The 15,717-nt window shown below is 43.9% G+C and overlaps 1 protein-coding gene across 2 annotated transcripts in view; it reads right to left on the bottom strand.

Moving 5' to 3' along the window:
- STX6 (syntaxin 6) overlaps positions 1–15,717 on the bottom strand; it is a 95,397-nt gene that overhangs the window by 71,551 nt on the left and 8,129 nt on the right. For both annotated transcript variants that reach the window (XM_069232073.1, XM_069232074.1), the window contains exons 2-3: positions 14,517–14,686; positions 11,307–11,401 (exon numbers count right to left, since the gene is read on the bottom strand). In XM_069232073.1, coding sequence (XP_069088174.1) covers positions 11,307–11,401; positions 14,517–14,686 — 265 coding nt within the window. The remainder of the gene's footprint in view (positions 1–11,306; positions 11,402–14,516; positions 14,687–15,717) is intronic.

The raw sequence follows: 15,717 nt of genomic DNA, 5'->3' as shown, positions 1-15,717 counted from the left end.
AGTGAGGAATCCACGTGTAGGTAACGGATCCACCAGAAAAAGTTACTGAATCCAAGAAACTTGTTCTTCTGATAGTTACAGCTACCTGTTGATTCCTCACCTTTTGAATAGTATATCTAAACAGAAGGGGGGTGCATGACTGTCTGTACCAAAAAGTCTGTGAAATAGACTACGCAAAGTGACCATGTCTCCTCTCTTCAGAATCCAAATACCAATGCTTCGCAGAAGTGTGGAAGGAGGCACAAGTTGCTGCTTTACAAATGTCTGCAACTGGAACCTCTCTAGCTAAAGCAGAGGTAGAAGATTTAGCTCTAGCAGAATGAGCATGAAAACCTTTATGAGGCTCGATGTGTGCCATGGTGTAGCAGATCTTGATACCGAGGATAATCCAACTCGGACTTCTCTTATGAACTGCTTTTCCCTTCATTTTTTTAATGTACCCCACAAAGAGTTGGTCATCCAGTCTGAATATGCATGTTCTATCCACACAGTAACTGGTAGCTCTTTTGGGGTCCAAACAATGAAATCTTTCCTCCTCTTTAGTTGGGTGGGGAGGAGGATAGAATGCGGAAAGGGTGGTGGATTGCCCAAATGAAAGAGAGTAACCACTTTTGTCAGGAAAGCAGCCCTGGTTCTCAATACCAACTTGTCAGGAAAAAAAAAATGTTGAAAGGCTTGAAGCTCACTAACTCGCCTTACAGCCGTTATGTCAATAAGAAAAACGGAGGTGGAATAGCTTCTGGAGACCATTCCCATTCTAGAGATATATCCAAACCACTTGCCTTCCTTAACCCTTCAAAGTCCAGGTCACTAACGGTTGCTCCACAATTTCCCTGTCTTCCGCTCCTTGGGAGAGTTCTTTCGTTCTCACTCCCTCTCTCTTCCCCTGCCCTATCCCACAAAGAAATAATTACCTTCCTTTGTGCCTCTCCTCTTGATTTGTGCTGGGCGTCAACAACCTCAGTGCCATTGGCACAGGTGCAGGGGAAGTCGAAGAGGCACCGGAGTCCAAGCTTGCGACTGCAGTACAGAGGTAGCCAGTGCCAGAGGTGTCACTGGCAGTGTTAGCGACATGCAAACAGGAAGAAGGACCAAAGTAGAAGGTGTCCTTTTTCTAGGCATATCCATCGGCGCTGGAGTCCGCCACAGTTATCTGGGCCAATGGCACAAAAGGCATAAAGCGTGCTAGCTGGTAAGGTGTTGAAAAGCTCCCAGAGAATAAGCAGGAGGGCCGATGGGGCCCACAGGCACACTAGATGGAGTCATCACCCCATTACAAATGTTGAACATGGTGCGCAACAAGTGACTGAGATCCATATCCAGAGCATGGAAGGCTGGGTACCCTTGCTCCTGGTGAGGCAGAGGATCTGGATCCACAGTTGGAGTCTTGTCATCCAGAGCCAAAGGTGGAGTTGGAAGCAGCACCAGAACCGAAGATGGTGATGGTTGTGCAGTCCGAGAGGAAGTCTGTGTGATGTCCCGTCAATCATCCTCAGAATTCAGGTGCAGAGACAGCGGCCTCGGAGACTTGTCCTTCGAAGAGCGGAGTTGAGACCCATTGCGCTTCTTCTTCTTATGCTTCTCTCTTGACGACTTCGACAAATGTGGTGGAGACTTAGACGTCCGATGAGATTTACAATGACCTCTTCCTACATTACTCGCTTTGGCCATAAACAGTTTTGCCTCGCTTTCTTTCAGGACCTTCAGAGAAGGCACCGCCGTCACCATTCAAACAAACACCAAAGCCAAATGTCATGTAGATCACTAAGATAGCTGTCCTTCGCAGTCTTCACAGGGCTTAAAACCAGATTTCCGAAGTGGTGACAATGTCACAAACAAAATGCAATTTTGATGAGAAAACACCGAAAATCCAAAAATTCCTTAGTAGAGACCCCCTATCTACATGGGAAAGGTACTGAAAACGTTTACGTCCAAGCCGGGGCATTGGGGACATGCAGAAGGTGAGGAAGCCCCAGGTAGATGTATTAATCAGAACTATGTAGAAAACTTCAGTCCATGTCAAAGGCACCTAATCACTGAGCTGCCGCTATAACCTCCTATCAACGCTATTCGGTAGTGAAGTTGCAGCCAACAGGTACAACTCTCACAACCATGCCGGTCTCCCCCCAGCCGTAGCAAACAAGAACTCACAAACCACACTGTATCCTGAGTCTGCTCGCACATCAGTGCTGCAAGTATGCCTGTGCTGACACACACTCCACTGCTGCATCATGAAAGACTGTTGAACACAGAGATGATTAACATGCACAGGCCACGGTGAGTGAAATGGTGAAACACACATGTACAAATTGTACTCTACTTAACCAGACTTACGCAGCCCCCTGGTTACGCGAAAGCCCATGCCTTTTTACACATCTCACCCTTTGACATTTGCAAAGAGACTCCGGGCTGGCTAAGGTAAGGCTTGAGACAAACTAATTCTCTACATTGGAGTTTGTGTCACACAGCTGCTGTTTTAGTCCTGGTCTTAGAGACGGTTTATAAAGTACAAAGCAGTAAACCACGCAAACTAGCAGAGGCAGAAAGAAAGATGAGAAGAAAAAGAGGGAAAGAGAAGAGCAACACAAAGAGAGAAAATAAGTGAGAAAGGGGAAGATTTAACTTGTTCACATGTGACAGACCGGAGCTATTATTTTGGTTTCAAAGATTTTTTTACCAAAATTATCGCTCCATACATAGATCTAAGAGGTGCATTCCTGAACAGCACAGATTTAACAGTCAGTCATCAGGATACACAAGTTCAGGAATAGGTCATTACAAAGCTGAAGTGAACTATAAGGAAAATGTCACTTACCCAGTGTACATCTGTTCGTGGCATTAGTCGCTGCAGATTCACATGCTGTGCACATCCCGCCATCTGGTGTTGGGCTCGGAGTGTTACAAGTTGTTTTTCTTCGAAGAAGTCTTTTCGAGTCACGAGACCGAGGGACTCCTCCCATTTCGACTCCATTGCGCATGGGCGTCGACTCCATCTTAGATTGTTTTCCCCGCAGAGGGTGAGGTAGGAGTTGTGTATGCTAGTAATAGTGCGCATGCAATGGAGTGGATACGTATGTATATCATGTATTTTAAAGTAATATATTTACAAATGTACAAATGTTCAAGATCTACTTTTAAACGGCTACAGGCTCCCGGGGAGGCGGGTGGGCGCATGTGAATCTGCAGCGACTAATGCCACGAACAGATGTACACTGGGTAAGTAACATTTTCCGTTCGATGGCATGTGTAGCTGCAGATACACATGCTGTGCGTAGACTAGTAAGCAGTTATCTCCCCAAAAGCAGTGGTTCAGCCTGTAGGAGTTGAAGTAGTTTGAAATAATGTTCTTAGTACAGCTTGACCTACTGTTGCCTGTTGTGCAGTTAACACATCTACACAGTAGTGCTTGGTAAATGTATGAGGCGTAGACCATGTTGCTGCTTTACATATTTCGTTCATTGGAATATTTCCTAGAAAGGCCATGGTAGCACCTTTCTTTCTGGTTGAGTGTGCCCTTGGTGTAATAGGCAGCTCTCTTTTAGCTTTAAGATAGCAGGTTTGAATGCACTTAACTATCCATCTAGCAATGCCTTGTTTTGAAATTGGATTTCCTGTATGAGGTTTTTGAAAGGCAATAAATAGTTGTTTTGTCTTTCGAATTAGTTTTGTTCTGTCAATGTAATACATTAGTGCTCTTTTGATGTCTAATGTATGTAGTGCTCTTTCAGCTACAGAATCTGGCTGTGGGAAGAACACTGGTAATTCTACCGTTTGATTCAAGTGGAACGGTGAGATTACTTTTGGTAAAAATTTAGGATTTGTTCGTAGAACTACTTTATTTTTGTGTATTTGAATAAATGGTTCTTGAATGGTAAATGCTTGAATTTCACTCACTCTTCTTAGAGATGTGATGGCAATTAAAAATGCAACTTTCCACGTTAAGTATTGCATTTCACAAGAGTGCATGGGCTCAAAAGGTGGACCCATGAGTCGTGTCAAGACAATGTTGAGGTTCCATGAAGGAACCTGGTGGTGTTTTTGGTGGTATAATTCTTTTTAGGCCTTCCATAAATTCTTTTATGACTGGTATCCTAAATAATGAAGTTGAGTGCGTAATTTGCAGGTAAGCTGAAATTGCAGTAAGATGTATTTTTATGGAAGAGAAAGCTAGTTTTGACTTTTGCAAATGTAGTAAGTATCCTACTATATCTTTTGCAGATGCGTGTAAGGGTTGAATTTGATTATTATGGCAGTAATAAACAAATCTTTTCCACTTATTTGCATAGCAGTGTCTAGTGGTAGGCTTCCTAGCTTGTCTTATGACCTCCATACATTCCTGTGTGAGGTCTAAGTGCCCGAATTCTAGGATTTCAGGAGCCAAATTGCTAGATTCAGCGATGCTGGATTTGGATGTCTGATCTGTTGTTTGTGTTGTGTTAACATATCTGGTCTGTTTGGTAGTTTGACATGAGGTACTACTGAAAGGTCTAGTAGTGATGTGTACCAAGGTTGTCTTGCCCATGTTGGTGCTATTAGTATGAGTTTGAGTTTGTTTTGACTCAACTTGTTTACTAGATATGGAAGGAGTGGGAGAGGGGGAAAAGCGTACGCAAATATCCCTGACCATTTATCCATAGCGTATTGCCCTGAGACTGGTTTTGTGGGTACCTGGATGCGAAGTTTTGGCATTTTGAGTTTTCCTTTGTTGCAAATAAATCTATTTGTGGTGTTCCCCAAATTTGGAAGTAAGTGTTCAGTATTTGGGGGTGAATTTCCCATTCGTGGATCTGTTGGTGATCCCAAGAGAGATTGTCTGCTAACTGATTCTGAATCCCTGGAATAAATTGTGCTATTAGGCGAATGTTGTTGTGAATCGCCCAATGCCATATTTTTTGTGTCAGGAGACACAACTGTGTCAAGTGTGTTCCTCCCTGTTTGTTTAAGTAATACATTGTTGTCATGTTGTCTGTTTTGACAAGAATGTATTTGTGGGTTATTATGGGTTGAAATGCTTTCAGCGCTAGAAATACCGCTAACAGTTCTAAATGATTTATATGAAACTGTCTTTGCTGTATGTTCCATTGTCCTTGGATGCTGTGCTGATTGAGGTGTGCTCCCCACCCTGTCATGGATGCATCTGTCGTTATTACGTATTGTGGCACTGGGTCTTGAAAAGGCCGCCCTTGGTTTAAATTTATACTGTTCCACCATTGAAGCGAGATGTATGTTTGGCGGTCTATCAACACCAGATCTAGAAGTTGACCCTGTGCTTGTGACCATTGTGATGCTAGGCACTGTTGTAAGGGCCGCATGTGCAGCCTTGCATTTGGGACAATGGCTATGCATGAAGACATCATGCCTAGCAGTTTCATTACCATTTTGACCTGTATTTTTTGTTTTGGATACATGGCTTGTATTACATTGTGAAATGTTTGGACTCTTTGTGGACTTGGAGTGGCAATTCCTTTTACTGTGTTGATTGTTGCCCCTAGGTATTGCTGTGTTTGACACGGCAGAAGGTGTGACTTTGGGTAGTTGATTGAGAAACCTAGTTTGTGTAGGGTTTCTATGACATATTTTGTGTGTTGTGAACACTGTATTTGCGTGTTGGTTTTGATTAACCAATCGTCTAGGTATGGGAACACATGTATTTATTGCCTTCTGATATGTGCAGCTACTACTGCCAGACATTTTGTAAAAACTCTTGGCGCAGTTGTTATTCCGAATGGCAACACTTTGAATTGGTAATGTATTCCTTGGAATACAAACCTTAGGTACTTTCTGTGTGAAGGATGTATTGGTATAGGGAAATATGCATCCTTTAGATCCAGTGTTGTCATGTAGTCTTGTTGTTTGAGCAGTGGGATTACGTCTTGTAATGTAACCATGTGAAAGTGGTCTGATTTGATGTATGTATTTAATGTTCTGAGATCTAGTATAGGTCTTAGACTCTTGTCTTTTTTGGGTATTAGAAAGTACAGTGAGTAAACTCCTGTGTTTAATTCTTGTTTTGGTACTAATTCTATTGCTTCTTTTTGGAGCAACGATTGAACTTCTAGTCATAGAAGATCTATATGTTGTTTTGACATACTGTGTGTTTTCGGTGGGACTGTTGGAGGGAATTTGTGAAATTCTATGCAATAACCATGCTGGATAATTGCTAGTACCCAAGTATCTGTTGTTATCTCCTCCCAATGTTTGTAAAATTGGCTTAGTCTCCCCCCCACAGGTGTTATGTGATGGGGATGTGTAACTTGTAAGTCACTGCTTATTTTGAGGAGTTTTGGGGCTTTGGAACTTTCCTCTATTTTTCTGGATTTGTCCCCCTCTATATTGCCCCCGAAAACCTCCCCGCTGATAGTGGCTTTGGTAAGTGGGCCTTGTTTGTGATGTTGTGGTTTCTGTAGGTTGCCCTCGAAACCCTCCCCTAAAAGGTGTTTTGCGAAATGTGCCTCTGCTCTGCGGTGAGTAGAGTGCGCCCATGGCTTTTGCTGTATCAGTGTCTTTTTTGAGTTTATCAATAGCAGTGTCGACTTCCGGCCCAAACAACTGCTGTTCATTAAATGGCATATTCAGCACGGCTTGTTGAATTTCCGGCTTGAACCCTGACGTGCGCTGCCATGCGTGACTTCTTATTGTTATTGCAGTATTTACTGTCCTTGCAGCTGTATCTGCTGCATCCATTGAAGACCGTATCTGATTATTAGAGATACTTTGTCCTTCTTCCACCACTTGTTGTGCTCTTTTTTGGAACTCTTTGGGTAAGTGTTCTATGAAATGTTGCATCTCATCCCAGTGAGCTCTATCGTATCTTGCCAAAAGTGCTTGTGAATTGGCAATGCGCCACTGGTTTGCTGCTTGTGCTGCAACCCTTTTGCCCGCAGCATCAAATTTGCGACTTTCCTTGTCTGGAGGTGGTGCGTCCCCCGAGGTATGAGAGTTGGCTCTCTTACGAGCTGCCCCGACAACTACTGAGTCTGGTGTTAACTGTGTTGTAATATAAACTGGATCTGTTGGTGGTGGCTTGTATTTTTTCTCCACCCTTGGAGTTATGGCTCAGCCTTTAACAGGATCCTAAAAGATTTGTTTTGAATGTTTTAGCATTCCTGGGAGCATAGGTAGGCTTTGGTATTTGCTATGAGTGGAGGATAGCGTGTTAAACAAAAAGTCATCCTCAATTGGTTCGGAATGCAAGGTGACGTTATGGAAAGCAGCTGCCCTTGCGACCACCTGTGTGTAAGATGTACTGTCCTCAGGTGGGGACGGCCTGGCAGGGTACGAGTCTGGGCTGTTGTCCGATACTGGAGCATCGTAAAGGTCCCATGCATCGGGGTCATCTTGACTCATTGTAGTATGAGTCGGGGAGTGCATCATTGGAGGAGTTGCTACCGGTGATGTGTGCACTGATGGTGGTGGAGAGGGTGGTGGAGTTGTTTTCCTTGCTACCTTTGCTTGTGGCTGCTTGTCCTTTTCTTGAAAGGCAAGTTTTCTTTTTATTTTAATTGGGGGAAGAGTGGTTATCTTCCCTGTGTCTTCTTGAATGTGGAGCCTTCTTTGAGTATGGTCTGGCTCTACTGCTTCAAGTTCCTCTCCAAATCTATATTTTTGCATTTGGGAGGACAATCCTTGTTCCTCTGCATAGGAACCTGTTTTCGGCTCCGAGGCTGGATGTTTCGGAACCGAAACTTTTTCGGACGTCTTTTTAGGCTCCGAAGAAACCTTTTTAATTTTCGGCGTGGTGGTGTCTCGGTGCTGAACTTGTTTGGTGCCGCTGTCCCGGTGCCGAAATTTCTCTGAGCCGATGTCTCGGGTCCGAGATTGCTGTGTGGCGGTATCTCGACCGGAGTCGGATGACTTCGCCACAAGCGTGCCCTTTTTCGGTGCCTTGGATCGGTCACCTATTTTTTGGGTTAAGCCATGGCCTGTTGGCGGTGGCGTCCCCTGGGCTTTTGTTGACTTCTCGTGAGTCTTATGTTTCGACGTCTTACTCACTGTTTTCTGCATTTCTTCGGCTTCGAGCTCTTCCGAGTCCGACTCGTGGATAGAGAAAGCTTCCTCTTCCTCCTCGAAACACTCTTGTCCTGTCGGCGTCGACGCCATCTGCAGTCTTCTGGCTCTTCGGTCTCTTAATGTTTTCCTCGACCGAAATGCTCGACAGGCTTCACAAGTATCTTCCTTGTGCTCTGGAGACAAGCACAAGTTACAGACCAGATGCTGATCCGTATACGGATACTTGTTGTGGCATTTTGGACAGAAGCGGAATGGGGTCCGTTCCATCAGCCTTGAAGTCACACGTGGCCGGGCCGACCAGGCCCCGACGTGGGAATCGAAAAAAACCCGAAGGGCAACCGGAGCTCTTCAAAATTCGGTGTCGATCTGTTGTAACTAACCCGATACCGAACGCAAACAATACCGACGTTTTTTCCGAGATTCTAACTAACTTTCCGACCCGAAACACTGAGCGTAAAGGAACACGTCCGAACCCGATGGCGGAAAAAAAACAATCTAAAATGGAGTCGACGCCCATGCGCAATGGAGTCGAAATGGGAGGAGTCCCTCGGTCTCGTGACTCGAAAAGACTTCTTCGAAGAAAAACAACTTGTAACACTCCGAGCCCAACACCAGATGGCGGGATGTGCACAGCATGTGTATCTGCAGCTACACATGCCATCGAACATAAGGTTACACAACAGTATGGAACAATAAAGTTCCAAGAGGCCTTTGGAGGCAGAGCTATTCCCCAGGTTACAGAGAGAATTTATAGAACATTTGTAATAGATTCACGCAGATCACAGTATGTTGTGTGGTGCTGGTCCATATTATTACAGAGGTGGCTCCCTACACAGCAAATGCTCAGGTACATTTTAGTAACCAGGTCTCCTGGGTTGCATGTCAGTATTAGAATGGTGAATGTGAATTATTGCTGATTTACTTAGATGGTAGTGATTTACACACCCTGGTGGGGTGGAACAACTGACTAGAATCCCAGCAACAGGAAGGTGGTATAATGGCCTGTGGTTGACGGGCCTACCTGAAAATATGTCTAGTATGAGATAGCGATTGGCTTGGTAGATGGATGGCTGTCCTATTTCTACCCAAGGAAGAATGAATGTTCTTTGAGTTAGGGAGTACAACTCTGGAACGAGAGGATGCCTCTAGCAAGGTAGGTGTTCTACATCCCAAAGGGGTGCACCCTAGGAGACGATTGGGACTGCTAAGGGTCAACCCAGAAAAGGAGAAGACCCAACAAGGAGCTCAAGAGCTTGACAGGTATCGGATACCAAGGAGTGGTCTGATCCCCTTTACCATTTCAAACTTAGGAATGAATCCGGAACCACTGGCCATCAAGTTCAGAGGAAACCAAGGAGAGCATAAACTGACCGATATGTGAACGTCGTATTCACAGCCACTGACCTTCCATGTAGGCCAGGCACCTGATCAGTCCCCATTCCTGTCCTGGGTGGGTGCTGTCCCCAATACTGGCAGTGCAATCAGCTGGATGCTAGACTTGTTTTTCTGATGAAGTTGTCATATGGAGCTCACACCCAGTGTTGTTCCCCAGAGCCAATGAAAGGAAGGAAACATTCGCTCACCAAGGTCTATGTATTTGCACAGTCCTGCTAAAGAAACGTGTCTTTATTGCCAGAGCTAGTGGATGCAGTACACTAAGTGTGACAAAGTAGCTCACATAGCCATTCAACGAAAAACCCAGGGAGCTCAGGTGAAACCTGTACTCCTGTTTCCTGCACTGTGTAATGAGTGACGGAGCCACTAGTGCTCTTTAAAGGTTATCACCTGAGTAAGATACGCCATGACGTAGGTCTGTTCAAGAAAGTTAGGGGTGGCCTAATTGCTTCTGCATAAATGTCCACTGTGCATTTTCCCATGTTGGTGTGCTGCCGATAGGGTACTATTCTCATTTTGACCATGCACCATACTGCTCTAACTAACCATTGCTCCACACATCTCAGAATACGGCGGTCTTCCTCGTCCCAGTTTTCAATATACCAAAGTCAAGATATTCTCCTGCATAAATGCCCCTATCCTGGTCCTTGCCCACACTATGCTCTACTCAACTCAAGCCCACGTCCTTCTCAATACAGCATTCACCAGGGCCTCAGCAGGAGGGAATTTGCATGGTCCTTGGGTACTGCACTCATGGCCTCTGGTCGTCTGCTCACTGCTCTTACTTCGGCCTTCTGCACTTCCATGTTAGTGCTAACACCGTGGCCACAGGCATACATGATTACTCATGGCCTTACACAGCGCAGTAACTATCTCACATAGGCCCCATGTGCCCTATATGCACCTCTTTCCTCTGTTCAGTACACCAGATATTGCTCTCTCAGAGACCCTTGCATCTCCGGTCACTGCTCTTACCTTGGCTGCATGTCAGCCACATACATATCAGATTACTGTGCTCACCATGATCACATCCTCTGCAGAGTGTAGATTTTACCATGACCCTTGCACTTGGGAAACTGTGCTCACTGCACCTGCTAGTAATGCAGTTAACTACTCTTACTGTGGTCCAATACATATTGGGCTACTCCACACATTTGTGCCCCATACATCTACAGTTATTGATCTCTGACTCATGTAGCCTGCATCTCTTTTTTCAAAGAGATATTAGGTTAATGTTTTCAGCTCAGTCCCATGAACCTTTGAGCACTGCTCTTGAAATAGCTATATGAATCTTGACTCCCTGCTCTCAACTCTGCCCAGTGAGCCCTAAAACACAGCTCTTGGTTTTATCACATGCACTGTAGGTCCCTGCCCTCAGCTATACCCATTGAATCTTAGTTCACATGTCTCAGCCCCACACCATGAACCTCTAGACACTGCTCTCAGTTCAGCCCCATAAAACTACTGCCTCTGTTCGTGACTAAACCCCACGAACCTCAGGACGTTGATCTTAGTTTCCCCATGAAACTCGGGTCACTGCTCTCAGGCTCTAACCCACAATTCTTTTGTCACTGCTATCAACTTCATGAACCTGAAGTAACTGCTATCAGCTCAGCCCCATGAGCCTCAAGTCAATGCTCTTGGCTCAGCCCCCTGAACCTCAGTTCATTGCTCTTAGCTCAGAACCATAAATCGTGCCCACTGCTTTCAGCTCAGACCCAAAAACCTCAGTCACTACTCTCAGCGCAGCCCTAATAAGCCTTGACCTGACATACCCATTTCAGCCACAGTACCTAAAGTACATGGTGGCCCTGTGTGTCCCCAGATATAGCTTTCTCCTTATACTTCTGTTCTTACCATGTGATCTCAGCTCTGTCGCTTCAACAAAGTAAAGCTCTTACCTTCACTGTCTGCCGGGTGCTACTGATGAAGGCTTTCCTCTTATTGAGCTCAGCCAAATCTAAGTTGAATTTCCGAGGATTTGCTTCTACAATGCGTGAAGAAGCAAGTTAAAGAACATAAAACATTAGATGACAGATCTGTGGGGATAACAAACCAATCCACAACAAAGACATAATCCTCCAGTCAGGTTTCAGTGGGCACCATTACACTGTTTACAAGGATAAAAAGTGGAATATGGGGTTTCAAAAGGATCTAAAGAATAAAAAGGGAACGGGGGAAGAGCAGGTGTAAATGGCGAGTCTAGCATTAACAGTGACCGTGCTAATCACAGAGGACACCATGTCTTTCAGGTAAACTCTTCAATTGCTGGCAGCAGCAAATTTGAAAATCTGCACCATTGCTCTCATACGGTGCAGCACATGCATCTGTGGTAAGTCTGGCCAATTCTGAGACCATGTTACTGTCCTGACAGCTAGAGGAAATATCTACTTTGCAAGACTCAAGGGGAATAACAATACAGTACTTTGTATGATTAAAGCCACACTGAACTGAGCGTGAGATGTCAAAAGGAGTCACTGTAGCACACCAAGAATAGATATAATCTGCTGACATAAACAAGCTGAAACATACAAACACCGCACTCTACACTGCCAACAAACTTTGCAACAGTTCAAGTGTGTGCTCTGTGTAACAAGCACTTCTATGATCCCATGGTCTGATACAAACACCTTGCCTAACAATATTTCATCCACAAGAGATATAGGCTCACTGAGTAATTATGTTGTACAATCCTGCACAAACTTTAGCACAAGCAATCATCTCCAGTTTTAACTTCAGCACTCGATGGTGTACTCTGGACAAATACAATAGTCTAGTTTTGTTAGCCAAGGGGACGCAACCATCTTTTGTCACATTCTCAAAGGTGAAACCAAACAATCATAATTGGAGTTAAATCTGGATCACTGTTCAGGTCGTTGTTCTGAATCCGCATAGTTACATCATTAGCATGCATAAACACTTACCTCTGAACTAAATGACACAAAGGAGTGACTATGCAAGTCATGGCTCCAAAAATCCACAAGAAGGTTTACATGCAACCTTAAAAGCACAGACTTAAACATAAATATGTCCAACGGTTCTTAAAGAGCTAGACCCCACACCCTATAATACAGAAAACAGGGTAAGAAATCTACCAAGGTGCAGGAACCCCAGCATCATCAGCATTCTACAATACTGTGAGAAACGGCATCAAGCACAGCTGACAAATACAAAGTGACACGGACAGATTAGGAACCCTTGTCCTTGGCAGGTAAAGATAATTTACAAAATAAAACCGAACACTCATTTTATTTTTCATATGAACCCTTGTTGCTAGATGCGTTCAGAAATGAGTCTTAATACTCTGACTATGCCAGTACTCTGTTCTCCACATGGAATTTGGGATCTTACATGCCAGATGAACAACCTCACATTTTTTGGCTGACACATAGATTTACAGTTTTTTGTAATGTTTAGGTATACTCCCGACAACAACAAAAGATTTGGTAGGATGGTATATACCTTTCTGAAAATTGAACAACAAATATGAAAGAAGCTACTAAGGTGAAGGCTGGATTCCGGCTGTACGATGACACACCATCTCCAACATTTTGCAAATAAAACGATGGATGGAAGACTCCTGGCCTGCAAGTCCCTTATCAAGGCCATGATCTATATATAGACTCAACAATGCATCATCAAGTCAGTACATAGGTATGTCATTGAAGTAGCCCAGGCATTCTGAACAGACGTTCAGAACTGTAGGCGCAGGAGGCACATTCAAGTGCTAAAAGAAAGGGGCAAAACTCCAATGAAAAGGATTCTCAGATCATCCTCATTACCTCATCTGGTTAAGAAAAAAAAACATAGAAGTCTTCAGGACAAAGACAATCACCAACTCAAACGTTTACATGATACATCCAACCATATGAACTATCGCCAACCATATTCAGACGCACCCCATCAGAAGGACAAAGACACAAATTCCACCACTAGGGACTGAACCTCTACTACCAATGAAGAGACCAGAGCTTTTACAAATGAAATATATATACAGCAATCCTGTCTGGGCAAACTGAAAGACTGAGATGCCCATCTTTGTTGAATCACCACTCTCTACTGTGATGGCTCATGTTATAATGTTGCTAACAAGAAACCTACAACCTGAGAGGCCTCTTCCAGATCTTTTAGTTGGCCCTGTCAGTACAGAAACAGGCTATGTCCACTGCCCACAAAAGTCCTTTACTTTAGTACACAATAAATATGTACAAATTTGGGGCCCCACTGTCTGAACACAGCTTAAAAATACACATTAAAACTAATGGTTCATTTACAGTTAAATACATTGGATGCTTGCACAAACTAAAACAAATGGAAGAACACAATTCAACATAATTATTATAGAAGTATCAAGGATCTATGTTCCCTTATAGAAGAAATATATACAGAACATTATTTCAAGACAATGCCGCCCATAAGGATTAGGGCTGGTCAGGTAGCAGTATTGTTTTGACTCACAGCCCCTGTGGATAATACAATCCTGTAAATGGGTAGCCACCACCAGTGCAGTGTTCCAAAAGAGACACTGCTGGGCAATGATGAAGGATTGCCTGTGCCAATAGGCTTCTGGTTCAATACGGGACTTGGCTTCCGAGTTAACTTTTCTGGGCTACTAAGGACAGCCCTGCATCAAGCAAGAAACAATTTAAAAAAACCTTCAGAGGCAATACAAAGTACTGCGATTTTCTTAAGGCAGACAAGAGTGACCATTAAAAATCAAAAGATAAGGTGCGTTTCTAATGGGCTGGAGCAAGAACTTCCGTGTGAGAGACTCATGGGGCCTGACACACGACAGGGCGCCAGCCCATCCTTCAAAGGCAAAGCTATAGTGACGACATAGTTGCCTCAGGCCAAAGTATATGAAAACACAATCGTTCAGAGACACAGTGAACACTTTGGCACCCCTTGAAAGACCCCCTCCAAACACACTAAATAGTGACAAAAAGACCTTTAGCCTTTCCAACTGCACACATCTCTACCACCTACCTTAAAGAAATGACCTCTTAATCACCTATTACACAAAAGTACCATTCACATATAACATTGAAAACAAAATAAATAAATTAAAAAAATAAAAATAAAAAATAAAATCCAAAAATTGCAAAGGATATTAATGGTCTCCTCAAGGTCCTCTAGGTCCCAGTCGATACTTCGCAGGTTGTTGCGCAGCTCATTTGTAGTCCACTCGACCTCTTCTCTAGTAGCTATGGTTGGGTCCTGCAGAAGGTCTGTCCATCTCTGGAACAGCCCCTGAGCAGTATTCACAGCCTTCTGTACTTCACTGATACCCAAAGAAAAGAGATACATATTTACTTAAAAATATATCATGTTTCCACAGCATAGTTTCCATCATCAATGATTTTTATCTGTATCACTAAGGAGGTCAGTCCCAAAGTCACTTTCATTCCCTGCTCTCCTCCCAGAGTCCCATCACTTGTAGCTTCCCTTATATTGTTCCCTGTCGTACTAATCGGCTTCCAAATTAGCATCACTCACCACTACCTTTGAACAGACCTAACAGCAACCATGATCTCTTTTAGAGGACACATCACTCACCACCACCACCCTTTTAGAATCACTTTCACCCACTATTCTCCTTCAAAAGAACCCATTCACCTTCCATTCCCAATAGAGTCTGCATCACACACCTTTGCCACTGTCACTCATGCTTTCCATTCCTCAGTCACCAGCCACTGTTCATGTTTACTCTCCATCACATACTGTTGGCATTTTTGGAGCCTTACCATCTACTATTTTATGCCAAGGCTGTCAATTACTATTCTCCTCTCAGTAACTATTAAACGCAGTTCCCAGTCACGAATATCCACTCTTCCACTCCTAGATTATGGCCATGCACTATTCCTTCACCAGTTACTAGTGCACATTAACTGTTCTGCAGAAGAAGTCCCAAATATTATTCCTTTCCTACAGTTATCTCTTATCACTCTCTGATCAGTCATCTTCTGAAAGAAGAGCCTGCCTGCAGGAAGTCCAACTCTTGAAAGTGCAGCAGAGCTAGCCAAAGCATCTGCTAAGATGTTATGGGGGACACTGGACACCAAAGCTTCTCCTAAAAATGTTAACGGGAGACACTGGACTCCAACTGAGGACACTGCTCCACTGCCTTTTGGCTATGTTTGTACTCAACAAGTACATACACACCAGGTGGCAACCCCTTACTGGATTATTTTCCATTACTACTGCTGTTCTATATGAAACTCAACTGAAGATGACTCTGGACAGTTCAGTTTTCAGATGTTTCCTTAAGTTTGGGTATGCTTTGACAAGTAGCATTATATCAGTAAATTTTAG

Source organism: Pleurodeles waltl, chromosome 4_2, assembly GCF_031143425.1.
Source record: "Pleurodeles waltl isolate 20211129_DDA chromosome 4_2, aPleWal1.hap1.20221129, whole genome shotgun sequence".
In the NCBI taxonomy this organism is placed as follows: domain Eukaryota; kingdom Metazoa; phylum Chordata; class Amphibia; order Caudata; family Salamandridae; genus Pleurodeles; species Pleurodeles waltl.
Note: the sequence above shows the minus strand (reverse complement) of the source record. Positions and strands in the feature narration are given on the sequence as shown.